This window comes from Choloepus didactylus, chromosome 8 (assembly GCF_015220235.1).
Source record: "Choloepus didactylus isolate mChoDid1 chromosome 8, mChoDid1.pri, whole genome shotgun sequence".
Classification (NCBI taxonomy): Eukaryota; Metazoa; Chordata; class Mammalia; order Pilosa; family Megalonychidae; genus Choloepus; species Choloepus didactylus.
Window position 1 is genome coordinate 9326712 of NC_051314.1, and position 26024 is coordinate 9352735.

The 26024-nt window shown below is 50.2% G+C and overlaps 1 protein-coding gene across 1 annotated transcript in view; it reads right to left on the reverse strand.

Annotated features, from left to right (window-relative positions):
* MPPED1 (metallophosphoesterase domain containing 1) overlaps window positions 1-26024 on the reverse strand; it is a 74342-nt gene that overhangs the window by 41980 nt on the left and 6338 nt on the right. The window contains exon 3 of the mRNA XM_037846564.1: window positions 21239-21420. Coding sequence (XP_037702492.1) covers window positions 21239-21420 — 182 coding nt within the window. The remainder of the gene's footprint in view (window positions 1-21238; window positions 21421-26024) is intronic.

A 26024-nucleotide genomic window follows, 5' to 3' on the forward strand; every position in this document is an offset into this window, starting at 1 on the left:
CAGGTATCAAGAGTCTGGTTCTTAAACACAAGCACACAGGATCCTCGGACCTCTGAGCAAAACCTCCAGCCTGCCAACAGGGTCAGAGGCCAAATCAGAAGAAAAATCAAATAGGAAGAAACAGAGAACCAAAGAACATTCTTACACACACACACACACACACACACACATAATTAACATCTTTGGTGAGATATAAGAAGATATTGTACCCCTGGAATTCCAGAAGGATTCTCCTACAAGATAAATAAAAACATAGCAGAAATTTCTTCATTTGGCAAAATAATAGGAAGATGAAGTTGAGGAAATCCCCCACAGAGTGAAACAAAAAGACAATGAAGTAAATAACAAGCAGAGAAAAGATAAGAAAGCCAGAGAATCAAAAGCAGAGGTCCAATATCAGATTGCTATGAGTTGTAGAAAGAGAAGTCAGAGAAAGTTACAGAGGAATTTAGAGGGCAAAATAATGAGAAAATGTCACAGAATTAAAACACAAAAATTTTCTCAATGAAAACAGTTGCCTGAGTGCCTGGGATAATAAATTTAAAAAGTTTCTCACTAAGGCACATTGTCCAGAAACAAAACAAGTCCCATAAAAAGAATGAGGAGTCCAAATGGCAGTGGGATTCTCAACAGCAACTCTAGACGCTAAGAGAAAATGGAACAACACCTTCCAAATTCTGAGGAAAAATTATTTACTACCCAGAATCTTACACTCAGACAAACTAGATAGATTGAGGGCAGGATAAAGACACTGAATGACATTTTCCTCTTGTGTATTCTTTCTCAGAAAGCTACTAAAGGGTGTGTTCCACCCAACTGAGGGAGCAAACCAAGAAAAAATGAAACCATGGCATCCCAAGAACCAGGGGCTCTAAGACAGAAGAGGATCAAAGGGAGATGATGGTGAAGGAAGATCCCAGATGACAACTGTGTGCAGGTATGATGAGCAGGCAGTTCAGATGGGAGCAGGACGTCACAGAGCTCAGGAGGGACGCCTCTACAAAAAATGAGTCGATAGACTACCTAGGATATCTGATCATGCTGAGGAGCATTTTACAGCTCCACAGGAGACTGCGGGATGAACCAAGAAGGGTAGATAGAAAAACAAGCAAAGGAGAAAACAACAACAACAATAATGAACTACTTTAGGAAAACCAATGGATTGTACATCAAATATTTAGCCAAAAACTGTGATAAACCTCTATTAAAAAGGACAAGAGAGAAGATGGGGGCGGATAAGGTTAAATCTCTAAATCTTCATTCTCACCATGAGAAATTAAAAGGTAATGTCTAAAATTTAAAAATCAGAAATAGCAATACAAGCTTGTTTCTTAGAGACACAGAAGTAAATAAAAACAGCAGCTGAAAGAGTTGCACCTGAGAGCGGGATTCAGGCCTGGGGAAGTGGGCTGGGGCAGGGGACTACGCTCTTTATCATAGGTTTTGTAATATTTCTTATACATGTATTACTTTAATGAAAATAAAACTTTAAATAAAACACAGGCATTGGGAGGCCAGGCACTCCTTGTCTACTTCCTGACTCTGTCCAGAAAATAACTCAAAAAAAATATATATATATAGCAAAAGAAACTACAAACAAATTAAAATGGTACACTAGAAAATATCTATTTTATACAAAATAAGGTATTAATAGAGGACTACAGGAACAAAAAAGGCATAAATATAGAAAGCAAACAGCAAAATGTCAGATGTGAACCCTACCTTATCAGCAAAATGTAAAATGCCTAAACTTTCCAATCAAAAAGCAAAGACTGGAAGAGTAGATTTTTAAAATGACCCAATCATATGCTGCCTACAGGAGACACACTTTAGATTCAAAGACACAAATAGGCTGAAAGAAAAAGAATAGAAAAAATTACACCACACAAACTGCAACAAAAGAGAGTTGTCGTGGCTGTACCAATTTCAGCAAAACAGACTTTAAGACAAAAATTGTTATTAGAGGAAAAGAAGGACATTTTCTAATGATAAAAGAGTCAATTGATCAGTAAGACTTATCCCTGATAAATAAATATGCACCTAACAAAAATGCCTCAAGGTACATGAAGCAAAACATGACAGAATTAAACAGAAAACAGAAAATCCAAAAATAATAGTAGGAAACTTCAACACCCCACTTTCAATAATGAATATAACACCTAGGACTAAGATTAATAAGGAAACAGAATATGTGCTCAACATTATAAACCAAACAGAACTAACAGATGTCTATAGAACACTCCACCCAGCAAGCACAGAACACACATTTTTTTCAAGTGCACATGGAATGCTCTCCAGGATAGATGATGTGTTAGGACATCACACAGCCTCAGAAAATTTATAAGGATTGAAATCATAAAAGTGGTTTCGCCAACCCCAATGGAATGAAATTAGAAATCAGTAACAAGGGAATTTGAGAAATTGACAAATACGTAAGAATTAAACAACACACTACTAAATATCCAGTAGGTCAAAGAAGAAACCACAAGACAAATTAAAAACTACTTTGAGATGAATGAAATAAAAAAAAAAACAATACACCAAAAACTTACAGGATGCAGCTAAAGCAGTGCTTAGAGGGGAATTTATACCTCTAAGTGCCCATATAAAAAAGGAAGAAAGATCTCAAATCAATAACCTACTCTTCCACCTTGAAAACTATTAAAAGAAGAGCAAACACAAAGCAAGAGAGGAGGGAAATAATAAAGATTAGAGTAGAAATAAATGAAATAAAAAATAGAAAAACAACAGAGGAAACCAAAGAAATCAAAAGTTGATTCTTTAAAAAGATCAACCAAATAAACAAGAGCTTTAGCTAGACTGACCACGAAAAAAGAGACAAGACTCAAATTACCAAAATCAGGAATGAGAGAGGGGACATTACTGTCAACCTTCCAGAATAAACAGGATTTTAGGGGAATGCTGTGAACAACTGTATCCCAAAAATATTAGATAACCTAGATGAAATGAACAAATTTCTAGAAAGAAAAAAATCTAGCACTCAAGAAGAAATAGAAAATCTGAGATGACCTGTAACAAGTAGAGAGATTAAATTAGTAATCCAAAAAATTCCCACAAACAAAAGCCCAACATTAGATGGCTTCACTGGTGAATTCTATCAACATTTCAAGAAGAATTAACACAAATCCTCAGAAACTCTTTCAAAACAGAAGAGGTGGAAACACTTCTCAACTCAATCTATTAGGCCCTGATACCAAAGCAAGACCAAGCTATCATAAGAAAGGAAAACTACAAACCATTATGAATAGAGACACAAAAATCTTCAACAAAATACTAGCAAATAAAGGCAAGCAACGTGATTACACACCATGACCAAGTGGGAGAAGTTCAGGAATGTGAGGTTTGTTCACATATGACAATCGCTCAGTGCAATACACCCTAATAACAGAATAAAGAACAACAACCACATAATCATCTGAATAGTTGCAGAAAAGCATTTGACAAAATCAACATCCTTTTATGATAAAAACTTTCAAAAACTAGGAATAGAAGGGAACTTCCTCGACCTGATAAAGTTCTATGAAAAACCCACAGCTAACATCACACTTAATGGAGAAAGACTGAAAAGTTTTCCCTGTAAGATCAGGAACAAGACAAGGATGCCCACTCTCACCACTTCTATTCCACACTGTACTTGAAAAAAAGGAAAAGGAAAGAAAAAATATTAAAAGCATCCACATTGGAAAGGAAGAAATAAAACTGTCTCTACTTGCAGATGACATGACCTCATATATATAAAATTCTCACACACACACACACACACAAACTATTAGAACTAATAAAGAGTCACACAGGTTGTAGGATGCAAGATCAATATATAAAATTCAATATTTGTATGTATACTAGCAAAGAAAATTCAAAAGGCAAAGTAAGAAAACAATTTCATTTCCAATAGCATCAAAAAGAATGAAGTATTTAGGAATAAATTTACCAAAAGACATGCAAAACGTGTACACTGAAAAACACAGAATGCTGCTGAAGGAAATTAAAGAAGACTTAAATAAATGGAAAGACATCTTATGCTCATGGATTAGAAGACTTACTATCATCACGGTGACTGTACTCCCCAAACTGATCCAGAGTCAACACAAATCTCCATCAAGATCCCAGCTGGATTCTTTGTAGAAATTGGCAAGCTGATCCTAAAATTCACATGGAAACTCAAGGGATGTGGGAACAGCTAACACAGTCTTGAAAGAGAACAAGATATCAAAACCCACAACAAAGCAACAGTAATCAAGAGAATATGTTATTGGCATAAGGAGTGACATATAGATCAACCGAATTGAATTGAGAATCCAGAAATAAACCCTTAACAGATATGACCAATTTATTTTTGTCAAGATATTTCAATGGGAAAAGAATGGTCTTTTCAGAAGCTGGTACTAGGACAACTGAATAGCCACATGCCAAAGAATGAAGTTGGACCCCCTACCTCACCCTACATACAAAAATTAACACAAAACGGATCAAAGACTGAAACATAAGAGCTAAAATTATAAAATTCTTAAAAGAAAACATTTTTCCAAAAGGTTTCACAGGAGCCTTCTAGCCTCAGACAACCCATTTGAAGGGGGGTGGCAGGGTGGGAATTACCCAAAGCAACGTTCTTTGTAGTAGCAGCTGAAATAAGTATAAGAAAATGATTGCGACTAAAGGTTCCTAGTTTTTAAAACATTTCTTAGTAAAAACAAGTGTTTGAAAGCTACACAAACATTATGGATGCTGGAAGAAAACTAAAATAAAAATCATCTTGCCACCTCTCTTCACTCATTCCTTCCTTCCACGATCTTTTTTTTTTTTTCTTTTTAATTAGAGAAGTGGTAGGTTCCACAGCCCATTTCCTCGGCCCCAACGTATGCCGGGGGCTGCCCTGGGAGCTGGGAACAGAGGTCAGGCACAACCTCTCCGGTGGTCCCCATGGGCACAGAACACAGGTGCAGTTTGGGATCTGCAATGGGGGGTATGAAGGACCACATAAAAGCAGCAAGGTTTTTCTGTTATCAGGAGTTGGGGAGGAGCTAGGGCAAGGCTGGGAAGATGGGATACCAGAAACCGGTGTCAAGCAGGAAAAGCAGTCCCCAGGCGCGCGAGGCAGGGAAGGGCCTCCCAGGGGGAAGACCCACCAAAGCAAGGCAGGAAACGAGGTATTTGGCAACTGCCTAGAAGCCAGTAAGGGCAGAGGAGGGATGAGGGGAGCTGGCCTGGAAGAGACAGCTGGGGTCACACCAGGAGGGGCCGTGGGAACCAAAGTGTCCGGACTTCACCCAGGATGGAGCAGGGAAACACAGAAGAGTTTTTCTGTTCTTGTTTTTTTTTTTCGGGGGGGGGGGTGGGTCTGGCACAGCTGGATCAATGAACAAAAAAGCTTTATTTGAACACCAATTTGACAAATGTTGGTTTGGAAAGTGACTATTTTGAGAGGTTGAGACGTTACCAAAGAAAGCCCCACTTTGTCAGCTAAATGCTCCCATTTTAGTGTCGTGGCTGTCAAACCAGCCCAGAATTAGCTCGAACGGCCTTCCACGAGCTCTCAGATCTTCACTTGCATCATGCACACTCGAAAAGGTGTGAAATTCTTCTTCGCTTAAGAGAAATCCAAGAAACAAACCTATTACGTTTTTTTTTTTATCTGCTTTTCTTTAAAACAAATTTCAAAGAATTAAATTCCTAACTTTTAAATACCTGGAACAAAAGGAAGGCATCCTTGGGTGATACTCGTCTGTCCCAGCACCTTAGACACAATCACAAAACCACCACAACCACAACAAGAGCAGCATATGTTACGTGCTTATCCTGTGCCAGGCCCCAGGCTGAGCCCAGATCACCTACCACTTCACTGAACCCTCCCAGTATCTGCCCCTTTGGCAAATGAGGAAACTGAGTCGCAGGCAGGGAACAAAATGCCCAAGTCTAAGTGGCTGGGAAGAGCAGAGCCAGAATCCAAACCCGAGGGGTGTCTCGGACCTGTGTACTCAAACAGGTTCCTGAGGGCAGCCCTACGAGAAAGGGCACCCTTCCCACTTGACAGCACAAGTCACAGCTTTCTCTAGGCTGCACAGCAGGCTCATGGCCAGACGGGGCTGGGGAGGGGCTCTGTCTGCTCCAAAAGCCACGTCCCATCCACTGACCCCTCATTTCAAGTATTAAACCCAGCCCAGGACAAACAATCTGTCTGGTCTGTGGACCCATCACAGCTCCCTCTGAAACCCTGTGATGCAGAAGCTCCACGGGACCCCCAGGGAGGGGCTGACACCCCACTGCAGGGAGCACTGGAGGAGGGGCGGGCAGCGGGAGGTCAGCTGTCTTCCGGGAGCTGTCTCCAGGCAGGTTTCAGTGCAGACCCACCCAGCTTCCCACAAAGCCTTCCCCGGAAGCCCAAGGTTCTGAGCAGAACACAGCTGGCCCCATGGAGGCAGGATGGAAACCTACACCACACTCCCTACTCAGAACAGCTCCTGTTTCACCAGGAAGTCCCCAGGCCTTTGCAGAGTCCAGTCTGTAAACCACAGCCACCTGGATGAGCCCTGCAGGGTCTGAGCACCTTCCGGACCCAGTCCAGTGGCTCTGCAGCCTCCTCACCTGCCCCTCCCTCACACCCTCGCCAGGATCCCAGATGCACGCACTGCCTGTCTGCTTCTCGAATGCACCACATTGGGAGGGAGAGAAGAACAAAGGGTTTGCCCTGTGCCTTCCCTCAACTTCCACTTTACCCGCATAATCTTGAGAGACATCCTGTTACTTCCCCATCTTCAAGATGAGAAAACTGAGGTCCAGGAAGGCTAAGCCACCTGCCTGAGGTCAAGCATGGAGGACACCCGGTAGCCCAGCTCTGGTTTCAATCCAGAGTCTGGACTGTCAATCATGTTCCCAACACAAGTGTCTGACCCCGTAAAAGCCCCTGCTCCATCTCCAGGAGTCAGGTGAAGGGAACCTGGAGGGTGGTAGGTGCCGGGGATGGAGCCGAGCTAGAGCTGGAAGTGGGCAGAGACCTGGCAGAGCCACAGGCTGGTGAGAGACACCCAGAGCCCACGCAGCTCCTCGGGCTGTGGGGTAGCGAGAGAAGCACATTCCTTCATTTAACCAATAGAGGAGCTACTGGGGCAGGTGCTGTCCACGGTGCTGGAGAGAGTGCCGTGCACAAGACAGACCAATTCCTCAGCCTCGGGAGCGGACCTCCATGGGGAGACTAGCAAAAGGAATAAACAAATGCAAACCAGGTCGGGGAGGGTAATGGATATGAAAAAAATAAAGCAGGTGAGTCAGACAGTGGGTATCAGTGTGGAGAGCTAATCCATCCAGACCGGTCTCAGTCTCCTCATCCCTAAAATGTAGATAATATCACGCAGGACTCACAGGCTGCTTGTTAAGAAGTGAGAGGACAACATGAAAGGGCCTGCAAACTGTAAAGTGCTGTCCGGAGGAAGTCACTATTGTTAAGTTCCCTGTGCAACTTGGATATGAGGCTGTGTAGCAAAAGGTGTTTTTTGCATATGAAATGTAGGACCTGGAAAGTTCTTGGATTCTGTCAGCAACTTAAACATGACTTTCTTTAGTTGACCCTGAGGATATACTGGCCAGAAATATTCAAACAGTTTAGGAAAGAAATTTGCTAATATAAAGAGTCAGGATTTTACAGATACACGAGGGAAGGTCCCACACAAAAAGTTTTTTTAAAGCCACCTAGGCATTTAAAAAAAAAATTAAAAAACAAAGCAAAACAAAAACATAGACCATGGTTTGAATCCTGACTCCACTTTCATTTGCTGTGTGGTCTTGGGTAAGCTCTTCACTTCTCTGCGTCTCGGTTTCTTCATCGGTATAATGGAGACAGTAACAGTGGCATGTCAGCCGTGCTGTCCAATATGCCAGGTATTAACCCCGTAGCTATTTTAACTCAAATTAATTACAATTCAGTAAAATGCAGAATTCCATTTTGCAGTCACATTGGCCACATTTCAAGGGCTCCACAGCCACAGGTGGCTCCCGGCTACCAAATCAGACAGCGCGGGAATAGAGCCATTCTTTCATGGTCTTCTGGAGAGCACGTGTCTAGGGCCTTACCCCAAAGAGTCCACAGGAAGAAAGAAGTCGCGTCACCTGGAGTGTGTTAGAAATGCAGCATCTCGGGCCACTCCAGTCCTGCTGCTTTGGCTTCGTGGGGCTGCCAGAACAAATACCACAACTGAGTCAATTAAAACAGCAGACATTTGTTCTCCCAGGGTTCTGGAGGCTGAAATGCAGAATCAACACGTCAGCCGGGCCGTGCAGGGGTGCCTCCCTGCCTCTTCTTCGTTTCTGGTGGTTTCCTTGGCTTTGGCTGTATCTCTGCAAACTCTGCCTCCGTCTTCCCCTCTGTCTTCTCCGTGTCCTCTCCTCTTCTAAGGTCACCAGACACTGGATTCAGGGCCCACCCTAATGCAGTATGATCTCATCTTCATCCTTAACTAGCTACATCTTCAAAGACCCTATTTCCAAATAAGAAGGCACTGAGGTTCCAGGTGCACACGGATTTGGGGGCAATCCTATCCAACCCAGGACATCTACCGAATTGAAATCTGCATTTTAACAAGACCCCACCCCCGCCCAGGTGAATCTCAAGCACCCTGAAGTCTGACAAGGGCTGGTCACAAGGATTAACTGAGACCAGGCTGGAGACCTGGGGGTGAGTGGCAGTTCTGCAGTAACGACGAAGCAGGCATCTGCTGGTTTCCACTCTCTCCGAACTGATCATATTCTCTCAAACCAAATGAACCACAGAGCTCCTGACAAGGTTTCAGCTGAATCCAGATGCAGGAGGGCAGGTGGGCTTGGTGGTGTGGGCAAGTAACGATGGAATTTTCCAGATCCTTCAAAAGCTTATGTGCACACGGGGACCGACTATTTTAACTTTGTGCCAGCAAGGATCTTTCTGGCTTGTTGACTACTCCTGTTCTGGAATAAAATCCAGCATGAAAATGACATTTTAAAAAACCCACAGACTTATTTCATATCCAAACACAATCTCTCCATGTTTGTAGAGAAAACACATGCCAGCAAGAAAAATCTTCCTTCTCCCAACTTCTGAATGGCCAAATAGAATTTCTCAACCAACCAGCTATTTCTCTACCAACCAACCACTTCCCCAGTGGCTCCGGTCGCCAACTTGAACGAGAGGTGAGTGTAGGTGCCCTTCAAAGGGGAAGAGAAATGCTTGTGCTGGGAAAGCCTCAGAGCACCTGCCATTTGTAACACATCATCTCTCATGCACACTCCCAGTCTGGGAGAATGGCTTTGCCACCCTCCACTGCACAGGTGAGGAACCTGACACCAGGACAGGTGAGTCACCTGCCCTCAGTTTCACAGGTGGGAGGCAGATGAGCTGTGAGTTGACCTTAGATGTCTCTGACTGGGCCACAGGCTGACATTTCACCATCTTTATGGTTCCTTATCACCTCCTGGTGTTTTCTCGTTTATTTGTCTCTTGAGTGGGAGCCTTGATTTTTTGGCATCCTGCTATCTCCCCAGCAGCACCTAGGACAGGGTTTAGAACATGCTAGACACTCAGTAACTGTTTACTGAATGAATGAATGATTGCAAACCAAGGGCAAGTGGTATCTCCAGCCTCAGGCCCAAGATTAGCCTGCCCCTTCCAGCCAGAAGGCCTGCACCCATCTTCAGTTGTCCAAACACTGTCCGAATGCCAAGATCCGCCCCGAGCGCCATCTCCTGCTTGAAGCCACCTGATCCCCTACTGGACACGGCGCCCCTACTTTTTCCCCACCCCCCCCACCGGCCTCTGTTTCTCCCACTCCAGCACACGGCTCCAGCTGGTCAAGTGCTCCATGAGCACTCCAGACTCAGAGCTGTAACTTCTGCTCCAGACCCGGGACCTGCTGGCTGTCTGCACTGAGGTCTCTGTTCAAACGTTTGCTCATTAGAGAGGTCTGCTGTGCCCCCATGGCTCCCTGTCCCCTTACCTGGCTGCCCGACATATCGTAGACCTGTGGCCTGTCTTCTCCCTCACGAAGGCAGGGGCTGCATCCCCCATGTCTAGAGTCACGCCCTGTATACACCCAGCACTCAAAGAACATCTGCTCAGTAAATGAATGTGGGTCAGTCTAATCAAGAGCAGACTAGGAAACAAATACTAATAAGGATGACTATCCTGGGACAGGCTTAAAAATGAGTTAAGAAGTGAAACGCCACCCCGGAAAGACACACAAGATGGTGGTGAGAGGGTAGGTGGGTTCCAGGGTTCTTCGGGGGAGAATGGAGATGTTGATTAACTTTAGATTGTATTGTCAGATATGTAAATTTAAAAATTTATGAGAGATAACTAAACAAATCAAAAGAGAATGTAGGATTTCCAAACCATTAGAGGGGAAAAAAAGAAACGTCAGTCGATCTGAGGCAGGTTAGCTAGGGAAGGGGGGGGATGGGCACACACCCAGCCCTTGCACACTCAGCCCTCACTCGGGTTAGCATCGGAGAAGAATCAATGAAAAGTGCAGCTCATCAATCCCTTATTAGCATAACCGGGGGGGGGGGATCCCTCCAAGTCCTTATAACACAGGAATCCCAATCTCAGAGCTACTCCTCCTTTGGAGAATGCCCGCTTCTCACCCCCACCGAGAGTGTCCTTTCACATTAAACTTTTTGGCTGTACACACTGACTAGTCCTTGAATTCTTTCCTGCGACTAAGTTAAGAACCCTCACAGTGTCAGCCCTCAGTTGAGGTCTCAACTTCTTGAGAACTCACGGGGCTGCCCAGCATCAAATCCAATCTAGAAGGCTAGAGGTAGGGTAGGGGGACAGAAAGCACAATATGAATGACAAAAAATGGATGTGTTTTATATACTGGGCAACTCTAAACAAATATCCATTATTATTATTCAAATCCAAAAACCTTTACCAAGGCTCTTTTACAGGAAACACAGAAATGATGAGACTTGGGTCTAGTCCTCAGAGAACTCACAGCCCAGTCACGAGGAGGCTGACACATCTCCACCTCCCAACAATGTGAGCCATTGGCCAAATACAGCTCCCCTTTTCACCTTGGCCGCCAGGAAGCTCTGACCCCAATTCCCAGCTTAAAAAGCCCAGGTAGCCCTGCCTACACAGCCTGTGTGACCTGGGTGTCCATAACCTATTCCCCTGCTCTGAGCTGCTCTGATTCCATTTTTCTAACCCTGGCTTTTCATTTATTATCGATACTCTACCATTTTACTTTTCTCATTGTTTTTTTAAGCCATCTCAACCACATGAAACAAAATGGGATATAAATCAACAAACTAAAAACCCAAACCAACAGCAAAATAAACAAAAGAACACCAAGGAAGAACTTGCAGCCAGTACAGAGACCTTTCAGCCACATGCATCTCTACCTCATTTAAAATCTTATTTTTTTTTAATTAAGGCAGAGATTTTTAGCATGATGGTCTTTAAAAGAAAGAGGGGGGTATTTTACCACTGCAAAGCATCAGTTTGAAATCCCCACACACACCAGAGGGTCTCATTTCATTTGCAAAGCCATTCTGTTGTAAATAGATAATTAGCACTTAAGCACACCTTTCAAGGGGTTTATACAGTAACATGAAAATACTGTAATTACTGCTGGCCAAAATCACTCCACTACAACTTAGAAATCTAGATTTTTCATCTTTATTAGAAGTTAATTTTCTCCCTTTGGCCCCTAAAATAGAGTTTGGCATTGTGAGGAATTTTTTTTATCAAGAATATAGAACATTATATTTTTTTAATGAATATTGAATCTCTGCTGCACTGTTCATCCATATTTTTATTGGAGCTCCTTTCTCTAGTGGACAAATCTGTTTATCAGTCACTTTGGCCACTGTAATGACACGTGACCAAATCTAACTTCCATGAATGCTGGGAAGGTGACAAAGCCCCGGAGTAAAAAACAAAAAACAGAAAACAAAAAAACCACCTTAAAAAAGGTAACCTTTTATGCAAATAATGTGTTTCTGAAAATGCCTGACCCAAATCCTTTTATCCAACTACTGAGCAAATGAAACAGAATCCCTTTTAAGACCACTTTACACATTCAATGATAATTATTGCCAAGTCTTAAAAAATAATAATAAAATAAAGAAATAACACTGGTGGGAGTTTTTTGACCGAAGTGACCACATCACAAATTTTCTTTTTTTTTCTCCCTCACTAAATATTTATTCGATGCCCGCCTCAGGCCTGGCAGCCAGGCTCCGTGGACGCTGGGTCAATGTCTCCCGCACCGTCCCGCAACCCAGAGCTTCCTTGAGCAAATCCGGCTGGCTCCACCAGCCACCACATCTGCACCTCACTGCTCTCCGTCCCCTCGGCCTCCGCCCGTCCAGCCGCCCTGCCGTCCCCTCTGGCTGACACCTCCCCTGCTAGTCCCCAGGGGCCTCTTGGACACTCATAAGATCCGCCCGCAACGCTCCCAACCTCCACCCCGGGGTCACTGGGTGGGGGGGCCAGACCCTCATGCACCATGAGGATTCAAGCTGGCTCCTTCTCAAGCTTCAGGACTCAGGTCAGGACCCTCCGCGGATGACCCTTAGGTCAAGCCACCTCCCAACCCAATCTCACCTTGCCCTCTTCATACATCTGACTCACTGGCCTAGTCACCCCAGATTATCTTGCCCATTTGTTTTGTGTGCGGTTGACCATTTGTCCGCAGGCTCAGGAGAGCAGGGTCACATCCATCCTGGTTCTTGCTGAATCTCCAAGAACAGCCACTGAACACCCTAGATGCCCCCCACCCCGCAAAAAACCCTTTGTCGACCAGATGAGCGTAGACCCCTCACTGTCCTCCCAGACGTCACATCCCCTGGGAAAGGCGGACACTCAGCACAGAGAGTGGATCCATGGGGCAGCGGCTGGAGCATCAGCTCCCTGGATGGGGTCTTAGGGTACACGTGGCCCAAATGCACATTTTGTTATGTGGACACTGAGGGGGAGAAGCCTGGACATCAGCTGCTGTGGTGGCAGAGCCAGAGGTGGGCCCCGGCTCCTGGCTCCCTGGGCTCTGTCCCCTGCACCGGGCAAGCAGCTGCAAGTCCAACCAAGGGTCAGTGCAAGGCCTGTAGACAGGACCGACCACCGAGCCTGGGCAGCTGGAAGCCCCTGGGGGGCCGCTGCTGGGAAAACGGCCCTGCACGAGGGGAGAGGAGGGGAGCGGAATGGCTGTGCGGCCTGGGGAGGAAGCCTGGAAAGCCGAGAGGGTCAGCCACACCGCGTCCAGAACGGGTAGAAGGGCACACGACACCCGAGGAGCCCTGGGGTGGCTAGAGCGGGCCACCCAGGCTCCCTCCAGGGCCTGCCATGGGAAACCTGGGAGACCCAGCACACAGCCGCCAGAAGCAGCGGCCCCGTGGTGTGCTCTTATAGGGTGCAAAGCGGGGGAAGCAAGACAGAGGGGCCACGCGGCATCAGCCACACACACAGGTAAAGACCACTCGGGAAGAGCTAAGCAAGGAAGGACACATCACGGTGGATGGGGCAGCGGGGCTCAAGGCTGGAGGCAAAAAAAAATAAAAAATAAAAGAATAAGGTAGAGCTTAGGGCTTTTTTAGGGCAGTGAAACTCTCCAGTGTGATGCCATGATGGTAGATACGTGACATTACATGCTTGTCAAAACCCACAGAACTGCAAGAAACAATGAGTAACCCTAATGAAAACTACAGACTTCTGTTAATAACAATGAAGCAATATTGTTCAACAAACGTAACAAATGAGCCACACTAATAATGCAAGACGTGAGTAACGGGCTCTGTGTGTGGGGAGGGGGTATGTGGGAACCCTCTGTACCTGCGGCACAATTTTTCTGTAAACCTAAAGCTGCTCTTTAAAAAATAAGACCTATTCAAAATTTTTAAATAAAAGAAAGGAATAAGACAAAAACAGGGACTTGCACAAACGGCTGGGGACAGTCCACCAGGAACCTTCTGCAGCCAAGGTTGCCCCCTCCCAAAAAAAAGCAGAGGAGAAGCCAGAGAGAGCAGACAGGGAGCAGCCCCGGAAGCCACTGCCTGGGGACAGGAGAGGGCCGTCACTGCTGGAGAGAAGGGTTGACCTCCAGCTGCATCTGAAAAAAAATTATTTTACTGATAATAATTTCTGTGCCCGTGAACAGCTTCGTGCTCCTGCATGGAGAGGGCAAGGCCCCCTCCCTGCTCCATTCTGAACCCCCCCCCCACCTCCACCCAGCACCCTTGACCTGAGTGACAAAGAGGCAAAACCCGGCTGTGTGTGCTCCATTTCTGATCCCTCAGGCCTTCAACACAACGGCAAATGAGGCAAGAACCAGACACCACCTGGAAATGAATTCTCCATTTCCCTTTCTCTCCCGTCCTCCTTCACAGACTTTAATTAAGGGTTTACTTGCAAAAAGACCTAGTTCTTTTTAAGTAAATCCTTGGACCCCTTTTATATTGTCTAATATATCATTTTATGCTAGGGCACCAGTAAAGAAGTTAATTATAACTTCTAAGCACTCCATTCCCGGGCCCCCACCTCCTCTCCTGCCCGATTCTGCTAAGGGTGCGGTGTCTCCCCAGTTTTTAGCTGACAGATGTCTGAGCACCCTCAGGGCCAGGCCGAGCCGGGCTCTGAGGACCTGCACGGGTGGACGGGCTGCGGTCTCTACCCTCGAGGGGCTAGGGAGGACCCTGCGGCAGGGCTGGCCCACTCAGAGTGCAGAGATGCTCGGTGGGGGTCAGCGAGTGGTGGTGATGGCAGGTGTGATGGCCAGGCCAACTACAGACACACGACAGCTGACATCAGCCACAGGGAGAGGGAACGGGTGCGGGGGCTCCAGGTGGGAGGGTCTCGATTGCCCCACTGGACACAGCCAGCCAGGATGGGCCAGAGGTTGGGGAGCTGCGTTTGGGACAAGGCGAGTCTGACATGCTGGTGGATGCCCAGGAGGAGGCGTCTCCAAACAATACAGCCCTGGGGTCTCAAAGAGGCGTCCAGGCTGCAGCAAGACGGAGGCGGCTGCAGATCTGGGGGGGGAGAGCCGGCACCCCAGGGATGACAGTCTGGCCCAAGGATGGACTCTGGGGGGGAGCCATGTTCAACGGGCAAGAAGAGAACGAGGCATGAAAGAAGGAGATGCAGGAAGAGCAGCCAGAGAGATGGTGGCCAGGAGAGGGAGGTGGTCTGGAAGGAGATGCACTGAAGTTGTCAGGTCGTGTCCAGCATCACAGGCCGCCGAGAGGCCGGGAGCCAGGGGCAGGAACAAACCAGCAGTGGGTTCCGGGCGTCACTCCTGAGGGCCAGAGGAACTGTTGCTGGGTGCTGGGGGAGCGGGAGTGAGGGCAGGGGCTGCCAGCATCTCCTGCACAGGATGGAAGGAGCTGGGGAGGCCGCCTGGCACCTGCCAGTCACAGCACACCAGCTTTCTGCCATCTTGCAAAAGCGAGGGACAGAGAATAACAGAGGCAGCAGCAGAATTCTGGCCTGGGGTTCCTACCATGGGGACAGTGTGGTGGCCTCAGGGCCTCTGGGTCAGCCTGCTGCCCCGGCAGCTTGAGAGGCGTGCTGCTGGGTGCACAACCTCTCCTCTGGACCCCAGGAGGGAGCCCACGTGCCCACCTGGAATACCTGGACTCAGGACCAGGTCCAGGTGACCTGCTAGCCTTCACTCCAGAGACCCATCCTCGAGACCCAGCTTGGCCTCCCCTCCCTGAGGCTTTTCTGCTCCCCCCATCCCAGGCTGCAACAGGGAGAGACGGAGTGCACTCATCTCCCTCACTGCCCTGCCCTGCCCAGTCTCTGGGGGCCACCCTTCTCGAAGCCCCCTGCTCTCCCACCCAACAGCAATCAGTTGAGTCACCATCAGCACGCCACAGTTCCACTCACGTCCACCAGCTTCTGGCCTGGGCTTCCAGGGCCGAGTGCCGGCTGGTGCTAAGGACAAGGCCCTGGTCATGCCCCCGGGAGGCTGACAGTCCAGTGGGGGGGGGGGGCGAGGGGGTGGCTGACGTGCCTGCCCCGTGGGGAGTGCCACCAGCAAAGCCTGAACGGGGAGCTGCAGGTGCACAGAGGGAGGGGGGACTAATGCTGCCCGTCGGTGGAGTCAGGGAGGCCCCGGGAGGTGAGCTGGAGTGGCACAGCGAGCACACTCAGCCAGACGGAGGAGAGCCTATTCTCAGCTGAGAAGGCAGCACGAGCCAAGGCCCAGACATGGGGGACATGGGGAGACATGGGGGACTGAGGCTGGTTCTGTGAATGATGATGAGTATGACCAGAACAAAATGGCTCAGTGGATGCTAAGGCTGGTTGATTGGTTTGTTGGTCCACTCGTCTGAGGGGTAGGGGTGGGGGGCAGGCACATTTTTCACAGTAACAGCTGCCACCCCCTCAGGGTTTCCCCTGTGCCCACCCTGTGCTGAGCACTGTAGAAGGATGTTATCCTTCAGTGCTCCCCACAACCCTCTGGAGTAGAGAAGGAGGACTCTCCATTTTACAGATGAGGCACAGAGAGGTTGAGTAACTGAGCCATGGTCACACAGTAAACAAGAGGCCAAAGTGGGATTTGAAGACAGATCTGCTTGGCTTCCAGGTGTGGGCTCTTGACCCCCTGCCGTCCCACTTCTCTGGGTGCAGGTCCCAGCCCCACTGCCCAGCCCACCTACCGGCTGTGTGACCTTGGGCAAGTCACTTCTCTTCTCTGGGCCTCGGTCTTCCCCTCTGCAAAGTGGGGAGATACAATAGCTCTGACCTTGTTTTGCTGTCCGGAGGATTAAATGGGTTAATAATACACCCAAAGGGCACATATTAAATCCTCAATAAACACGACCTTGTTGCTCCAACCGGTCTGTGAGCTGCCAACTGCCTGTTTGTTGTACACCACGCCATCAGCTGTGGAGGGACAGCTGAAGGGGGCTTCCAGCATGTTCCTTGCCACGTTCTGCAAATTTTGCTTTTCCTTTCATTCTTTCTAGCTGGTAAACCTGTCCTTGGCAATTTTTAGCAGCTCACTGGGACATTAACAAATCAAGCTGGAGTTTCCGTTTCATGAATATATTCAGGATACTAATGCCAAGGGGAAAGAGGGGCTTGTTCACAGGGACCCTGTCACCCCCAATCCAGCCCCCTCAAAGCAAGGCGGACCCAGACAGAGGCCCACAAACGAGCAAATCATGAAGGCCAGGCCCCAAGGTAAGAGCTGCCCCCAACAGCAAATTAGGGTGGGTATGAATTCAGCCACACCTGCCCTGTTAGTTGCCTAATCTTGCGTCACGCACCAGGCCTTTATTAATTTTTTAAATCTCCTCTTGTCTTTCTGGAGATGGCTTCTGGAATATGATTTTAAATGTTTTCCACGAGATCAATGAACAGGGGAGAAGCAGGTTGTGAATTTCAAATTCGTAACACTCAGTCTCTTCTGGTGGCTCCTACGTCAGGGGGGAGGGGCTGGGCCAGGTGCTCTGTGGGTGGGCCTGGGCCAGGGGCTCAGGGAGCCCTGCGAGTGGCCGAGTGGCCAGATGATGCCAAGACTGACCAGCAGTCAGCCCTGCCCCATCTCCATCCTGGGGACACACTTTGCCCCAGATACCAGAGACCAACAGTTCTTTAAAAATAATGCGTTTTGCCTTTTATTCGATGTTGCCAGAACGACACACACTCCATGTAGAAAATCAGAAAGAGAAAGAGAGAGAAAAAAAAACATAAATAAGAAAATAAAAATCCCCCACAACCCCACCACCCTGACACCAACTCTAAAACATTCCAGAGCCTTTATCCTAACTTCCCGGCTCCCATTCTCACGCTGCAATCCAGAATGGCCTTGGAAAACCTTTGAAGGTCCTTCTACTCCCCAAACCTTCCAGAAGCTCACCGTCACACTTAGAAGCCACCCCAAACTCCTGTCCCAGTCCTCAAGGCCTGCCCTCTCCCCACACTTCCGTCACTGCACTTGCATTTGCTCTCAGTTCCCCAGTGGCTCCCTCCTCCTCTCTGTTTCCACTGCAGGACCCTCGCAGCCAGCCACCGTGCTCTCTACCAGGAATGCTTCCCCCGCAGATCGCAGGAGGCTGCCTCATGCTCACCATCCGGGCCCCACCCAGGCTCACCTCCTCCGGGAGGCCCTCCCTGACCACCCAGCAAACAGCCGGTTGCCACCATCAGCTCCCCTGGGTCACACGTGGCAGGCGTAGTCACTCACTCTCTCTGACAGTCCTCTTATTTGCTTCCATGGGTATTTATCCACCTACTATCTCTCCATCACCAGAACGTGAGCCCCCACTCCCACTGCCCCCCACCCACCCAGAGCCCAGGACAGGCCCGGCACACGGCAGATTCTCGGTGAGATATAAACAACTATTTCCCCATGCACTTTTACACACATGCCTGTCTCCCTCTTTTCCCCACCTACACCCCCCTCAAGGCTCAGTGTCAAATGCCCCCTTCCGTGGAGCCCCCTGTGACCCCCGCCCCCGTCCTGGGGGTGCCCTGACCTGGCAAATGCACGTTCAAGGAGCACTGTAACATTGACACAACTTGACCGCGTCCCCCATCCCACTGAAGTCCCCAAACCACCCCGGCAGGCAGGCAGGCAAGGGGAGGCTGGCCAGGCCACCCCCCGTTTACAGTGACAGGCCTCGTGGCTACTTGGGCATCTGGCCCCAAACCACAGAGCTCAGGCCTTTAATTCATAAATATTTACTCCCGTGAACTCAAATCACAGCAGTTTCCCCAAAAGACCAAGTAAAGCAGTATGGAGGAGACGCCAAAGGTGCAGGTCCCAGCCCCACTGCCCAGCCCACCTACCGGCTGTGTGACCTTGGGCAAGTCACTTCTCTTCTCTGGGCCTCAGTCTTCCCCTCTGCAAAGTGGGGAGATACAATAGCTCTGACCTTGTTTTGCTGTCCGGAGGATTAAATGGGTTAATAATACACCCAAAGGGCACATATTAAATGCTCAATAAACACGAGCTATATGTAAAAACACGTCTGTCCTATTGGACCTAACAAGTCCACTGCGAGCCCTCGGCCTTGAAAACCAGGCGGTGCCGACTCCCCAGGGGCCCAACGGGCCGGCACACTGAGGTAGGTCTCGCTTTATGCAAATGGACAGGTTCCCCCAAAGCCAGCAGCCCAGGTACTTGCATAAGCCAGCTCCACTTGCACTCTCACTCTCACGCAAATTCCCGGGAAGCCCCAGCTTCCTTGCTGCTTACTCGAGGATGGAGCCTGGCTCCTGTTCCTTCAGTTTGAGCCCGTCCCCACTTGAGGGACAAAGGCTGACATCCGCAAACACTTCAAGGCAGCAGAGGGGGAGAGGCAGAGACGAACGAACCTCTTGTAAAAGGAAGACCCCTTTGTAAATTCACAATTTCCATTTGTCACAACCCAGGCAAATAAAAAATGAACCTGAGTACCCAAGCAAATTATGAAGACAGCCCCCAGCTCCCATGGCACACGGTTCATACTTCTAAGAGGCGACAGAGAGAGGTGTTTCTCAGTGCCGATGCAATTGGTTTCCCCCCTCAAGACTCACCCCTCTCCCAGACCCACCACCCACCGGGCCTCCCAAGCTCCCTTGCTCCAGCCTCATCTTTTCTGGAGTTCCCACCAGCAGGCATTTGTCCAAGCCGTTCCCTCTACCAGAAACAGCTCCCTTCCTCTGGCAAACTCCCACATCTCCCAAATCTCCATCCGAGCCCAGGCTCCAAGTCCACGACTGCACTAAGCCCTTGGCTGCTGGCAGACGAAGCCATAATCCATCCCTTCACCACGCCCTTAGCACGTGGGACCCACACCCACTTCCCAGCAAAGCAGTCCGTTCATGTCGTCACTCAACAGACACTTAGGCAGCACGCCATGGGCAGGGCTGTGCATTGGAAATGGTCCCCACCCTTGAGGAACGAGGGGGTGGGGGTGGGGGGGCGGACACAGTCCCCACCTCAAACAGCTGTGCCAGGATGGTAGGAAGCCTGGCATGCCCAGCCTGGCAGTGGCAGTGAGTGGGGCCCCCGCGGTTTGCGTCAGAAGCTGTCCCCTGAGCTAACCAGGAGGAGTCACAAATCTTCTGACCCACAGCCTGGGGGGGGGATAAGCAGCCTTGGAGAAGGGTCCCCTCTGGAGGAGGTGGCCCAGGCCTGGAGACAGGCCATGCCGGGGCATGGTGAGAAACCTACAGCAGGACCCCAGCCTCTCGCCCTGCCTCGACCTCCCTGCAGAAGCCCCCTCCCACCCTGGCCTCCACACGTCTCAGCCAAACGGGGCCCTTGATCAGATTCCCATTTGAAAGATCAATATTTAAAGCTCCAAGTCTGCCAAGTGGAGGGGGAAGCCTTGCTTGTAAATATTTGTCTCGACTGGCAAAGCTGGGCATCTCTCTGGCTGCTGGGCTCTGCCTCACTGCAGGCCCTCTGCTCTGGCAGTTCCCAGCCAACCGCACAGCGGGACGCCCCTGGGGAGGTGGGAGGGACCGTCTGGCAGCCTCGTGGGGCTAGGCATGGAGCTGGGCCCACCCCACCCACGCCTTGGCAACAGCAGCCTGTATCCCCGGCCGCCCAGGGGCCGTCCATCTGTCCCCCGACTGTGGCTCAGACACCCTGCTGTGAGGTTTCCCCGGATTCCAAAGCAAGTGACTTTTCTCAGGGTGCACCCTAGGTTCCTCTTTTTTTTTTAGTTTATAAACAAGCAAAAAAGCCAAAGACACAATCCTGGGGGCGTGAGTGTAAACCGTGGCCCACCATCGCCCCTCACCACCCATCAAGCCGATGGAGCCCACAGCTGGTACCAGCAGCTGCTTGTGGGGAGACAACACATCTGGTCCCACCACCCAGCTGGGGGTCCTGGTGAGGTGACACCTCCCCTCTGTGGGTGGTGGGCGGCTGAGGTGGCACACGCCAGCTGAGGGCCAGGCCCGGCTTCACCGTGTCCAGAGAGGCATTCATTCATGTGCCCAGGCAGCCATTCATTCATTCATCCAACATTTCCTTATTAGGCCTCCCCTGCACCAGGCCCTGGGACTGGACACATAAGAGGATGAAAGTAAACCTGGGAAAATCCCCCAGGAGGGGACAGCAAGGCCAAAATGTCCCCTGAACAAATCTGAAGTTACAATGGAGACCGTGTCTGGGGCTTCAGGGAAGACATGGCCAAGGAGAGGGCACGGGGCCGAGCGAGGGCAGCGAGGCGGAAGGAGCAGCCCAAGGCCTGGGGTCCCCTGGGGTGGCAGGCAGCCTGGGGGCCCCAGCGGCAGAGCAGGACCTACCCAGCCACTCGTTGAATTTCTTCACCTCACTCGGGAGCCCCAGCTCGGTGAAGTCGCCGGCGTGGATCAACACGTCCCCATAAGGCATCTGGATGGGGTCGGTCCTCGAGTGGGTGTCGGAGACACAGACGAAGCGGGTGTAGCCGGGAGGTTTGGGGGCGTCATGAGGCACCGGGTCCACCCTGCGGGGAGAGCAGACGTGGGGTGACGGGGCGTCAGCAGGCTCAGATCAGACCCCAGCCCCGACACAGGCCCAGCACCCGCCTCCTGGTTGGGCCCACCAGGGGAATCCTGGCTCTTCCCAGGTAAAACGTGTCTCCCCTGAGCCTCAGTTTCCCTCTCTGTAACATGGGGACCTCAGAGGGTTGTCGTAAGAATTAAATGAGATAATGAGGGGAAAGACTCACTACACTGCCTGGCGTTGTCCCCATACATAGCTCGGACTGTTGTAAGGAAACTGCAGTTCAGGTGAAGCAGCATTTTGCAAACTTTTTAGTATTACAACACCCCTAAGGGGCCTTTGCAGGTTTTATATTTCCTAATCCCCCCTCTCCTGTGAACTTTTAACACCACTGAGTGACTGTAGATCTGAAGATATGCTGTGTGCACATTTGTGCTTTCTCCATGAGAGGAGTAAAGATTTTCACCCCCAAGGCTCAGTTTTCACCCAGTTAGAGGCACTTTCGGCTCCACCAAGGATGCACGAGCTGAGCTCCAGGGTCCAGAGGAAGGAGCTGACTCCCGAGCACCACAGCCCACAGGGCATCCTTGGAGAAAGCCGGGTGAAAGGGGGAATTTCATGTGAGCGTGTGAAATAAAGGCACAAAAGCCAGGCGGAGATTCTTCAAACCTGGTCTTATCAGGGCCTTCCAGAGTGGCGTAAAGAAACAGTCCTGGAATCAGAAGACCAGGGTTCAAATCCCAGCTCTGCCTCTTGGCACGAATGGGTGACCTTAAAGCAAAGCACTTGCCTTGGTTTGCTCATCTGTAAAATGGGCATGCCTCAATGTCAGGGGTTGATTCTATCCTCCAAAGAAGATACATCCTTGTCCTTACATCCCAGTACCCCAGAAAATGGTCTTATTTAGAAACAGAGCCTTATCTGGAATTAAATTAAGATGGCGTCAAACTGGAGCAGGGCAGGCCCATAATCCAATATGACTGGTGTCCTTGTAAGCTGAGGAAAGACAGAAAGGGGACAAGGCCACGTGACGACAAAGAGACTGAAAAGCTGCAGCTGCACACCAAGGATCGCCAAGGATCACTGAGGATCACTGAGGACTGCTGAGGATCGCCAAGGATCACCAAGGATCACCGGCCACCCCCACAGGCTAGGAAGAGGCCCGGCAGGATTCTCCCCTACAGGTTTCACAGGGACCCTGGCCCTGCCCACACCTCGATTTTGGATTTCTGGCTTCCAGAACTGCGAGACAGTAAATGTCTATTGTTTTAAAGCAGCCAGTTTGTAGAACTTTGTTACAGCAGCCCAAGGAAACCAATAGACTCACAAAGCAAAAATACGCAGACAATTTTAAAGAGCTGCACAAATGTTAAGTCCTTGTTCGTCGGGATCCTGCCGCAGCCTCTCGTTTTACAGGGGAGGACACTGCGACCCACAAAGTTAAGCAAGCGGGACGGGGCGTCCCGAGAATCGAGGCAGCCCCCAGGTCAGCGCTCCCCGCACTATGTTTTCCTCCCCTGTTGGGTGATTTTACCAGGCTCAAAACTCTTAAAAATAACGCACTGACATTTCAGCAAGCAGCACTCTCCAAATGAATGTGCCGCTCAAGGAGTTGTGTTTAAATCTAATTATGCGGCAAACCAAAAGCGGTACCATATCACTTACATAAATACTTTTAAAGACATCTTTCTAATTATCCTTTTTTTTTTTTTTCAGACAATATACTTCGAAGAAATTTAATTAACACCTTAGGAGAGACGCGGGTTCAGCATGCTAATGTGCAGGGAGCGTTGGCAAGCTCCACGCGCCGCAGTCGAGGCCCCAGGCCGGCCTCTCCCCACCGTGGTGGGTCTGGAGGGGGCTCGCTGGACCTCTCTGGGGGTCGTTGAGCCAAGTTAGAATCCCAGCAGATTGGAACCAGACAGGACTGGAGAGAAGAGCGGAAGTCCCCAAGAGAATGAAATGAAGAACTACCAGGAAGGGGCCAGGAGCTCCTCCTTTTCCCTCTTCATTCATCCATTCATTCATTCATTCAACAGAGCAGGTTCTGAGCTGTTCAGACGCCAGCCCTGAGCTTTATGCTGGGGGCACAGGGGTGACCCAGACCTGGACTGATGGTGGGGACAAACGTGGCCGGGCAGCGACAGTACAGCCACCAGGCTTGACAGGCCAGGGGCCAGAGACGGACGTAACCTGGACTGGGGAGGAGGCCAATCCAGAGCTGGTCTGGAGGCCGAAATCTCCCTCCCAGTAATTCCTGCCACTCCTCAGCCCTCTGGGGCCCCCAGTACTCTCCACCCCCATGTGACAGTCTTGCAGGCAGCTGGCCTCGAGGTGTACACCCCGCCTGCCCCCAACACAGCTGACTGGACCGAGGGGCCCAGCTACTGGCCCGGCACAGAAACACAGGTGAGCCAGACTCCCTCCCTCCCTCCCCCCCCTCACCTCCCTCCCCATTCCTCTCCCCTCCCCTCCCTTCCTCCACCCTGCCTCCCTCCTTTCTCTCCCTCTTTCCCCTCCCTCATCCCTCCCGCCATCCCTCCCTCCTCCTCTCCCCTCCCCTCCTTTGCTCCACCCTCCCTCACTCCTTTTTTCTCCCTTCCCCCACCTCTTCCTCCCTCCTCTCCCCATCTTCCCCTCCTCCCCTTCCTCCCTCCTTCCCTCTTTCTCTCTCTGTCCCCCACCTTTCTCATCTGACCCAAGAACCAAAGAGGAAATCCTCCAGGTGGCCAAGGAGCTGAGGCTATGAGAAAGACCAAGTCAAAGAGACAAAGAAGGGAAAGACAGGGAGCTGACAGCACCCCAGAGCCGCCCTGGGCCACCAGTACCCCCTCCTCCTCCTGGGAGCCCCCTAGCAGGGAGCCGGAATCCGGCTCAGCCAGGAGCAGCCCATCCCGAGGGCCAGGCTTGCCGCAGGAGCCCCAGCTCTTTAATTAACGCTGCTCTTCTCTCCCTACACCCCGAGGCTTCTGAGCACAGGGAAGATGCAAACCTCATCATCACGGGAGGAAAAAATCAAGACGTTTCTCTCCCTGCACAGTTCTCCAGCAATTTGGATCGTAACAAATACCCAACCTTGAAATAACAGTGTGTGGTTTTTCCCACATATTGGGGAACTCACCATGTGCTAAGCACGTCACATGCACCTGCTCCCCTCACCCCCACAACACCCGCCTGAAGGGGTTGCCGTGGATGCCCCCATTTCCCAGATGAGGAAACCAAGGCTCAGACTTGCCCATGATCTCAGCTGTGGAAGCGGTGGAGCTGAAACTGGAGCTTTCAGACTGGACCATCTCCGGGTCCTCCCTCATTTCATTCATCCGTCAGGGAACAAATGCTAACTGAGTGCCTCCGAAATGCCAGGCACCAGCTGGGTGCAAGTAGCTCCTATGGACAAGACACTCACAAGGACCACCCATGTGAAGCCTGTGGAAACCCTGCCTGGGTCTGGAAGTTAGGAAAAGAGCAAGGAAAGTTGAGATATGGAGAAATGTTCATACGAGAGGGTGAGAGGGTTTGACAGCATCATTTGACCCCTAGATCCAGCCGTGCCTGAAGCTGAATCCAAACCTGAACATCCTAGCTAACTGCTCTAGTCAATAAATTCCTTTTTATCCTTAAGACAGTTTAAGTTGGGTTTCTGACATTTACAATGGCAAAAATCTGCCCTGTGGGGTCACTAAAACCGAGCAAGTTAGTCCCAGGCCCAACGTTCCAACGAGTGAGTTAAAGGGTAGGATTTGAATCTGCATCTTCACTACAGGAATTTGGGCATCTACTCTCAAGACCTTCCTGTGACAGGGAAAAAAGCAAAATGGTTATTTCCTGATGAGGTTCTGCCACGACTAGAGAAGTTACACCAATGAATGTGCCTTGTTCCTAGGAGCTAAACCCGACCTCCCTGGGGCCTCTGCCTGCTGCTCTCCCTCCCAGGCTGAGGCTCTCTCTGATACCGGAAACCGATCCCACCTGCCCCTCTCCCCAGGGTCTCCTCTTTCCTCAGCCTAACGCTGGATCCCACCACAGGTCAGGGCAGCAGGGACGGGGCAGGGTAGAGAGCGCTATGGCTTTCTCTTCTCCCCCTCTCTGCGTCCTGTGGTCTCCCAGCCTCTGGGTGATCACCCTGCACCAGGTACAACGAGCTCGCTCTCTGGGCTGTTGTGAGAACTCTGCAACCTTCATCACTGCACCTGCAGCCACATCCTGCATCCTGGCCCCACCCTCGGGGCCCTCTCTCCCCGCAGCCATAGGCCCCCTGGAAATGCAGCAACTGCTGCCACAACCCAGAAGCAGAGGCCGTTCTCCCACTCTCCCCTTCCTGGGGATGTGGGAGCTCCGACGGTCCAGGCAGGAATGGGAAACTCATCCCTGCAGCAAGCTGCCAACATCAAGGCCAGCCCTGAGACTGGGGCCGCAGGCAAGCCTCAGGACAGAAGGGGCCTCTCATCCAATCCTTTCATTCTGCAACAGGGAAACTGAGGCCCAGGCAGGGGCGGGGACCGGCTGACTCAGTATCATGTGACAACTGTCCCAATTCCCACCCAGTCCTCTTCCCACAAGCCCCTGACCCCCAGGCAACAAGGAGGCGCAGGCCCTCCGCCCCCA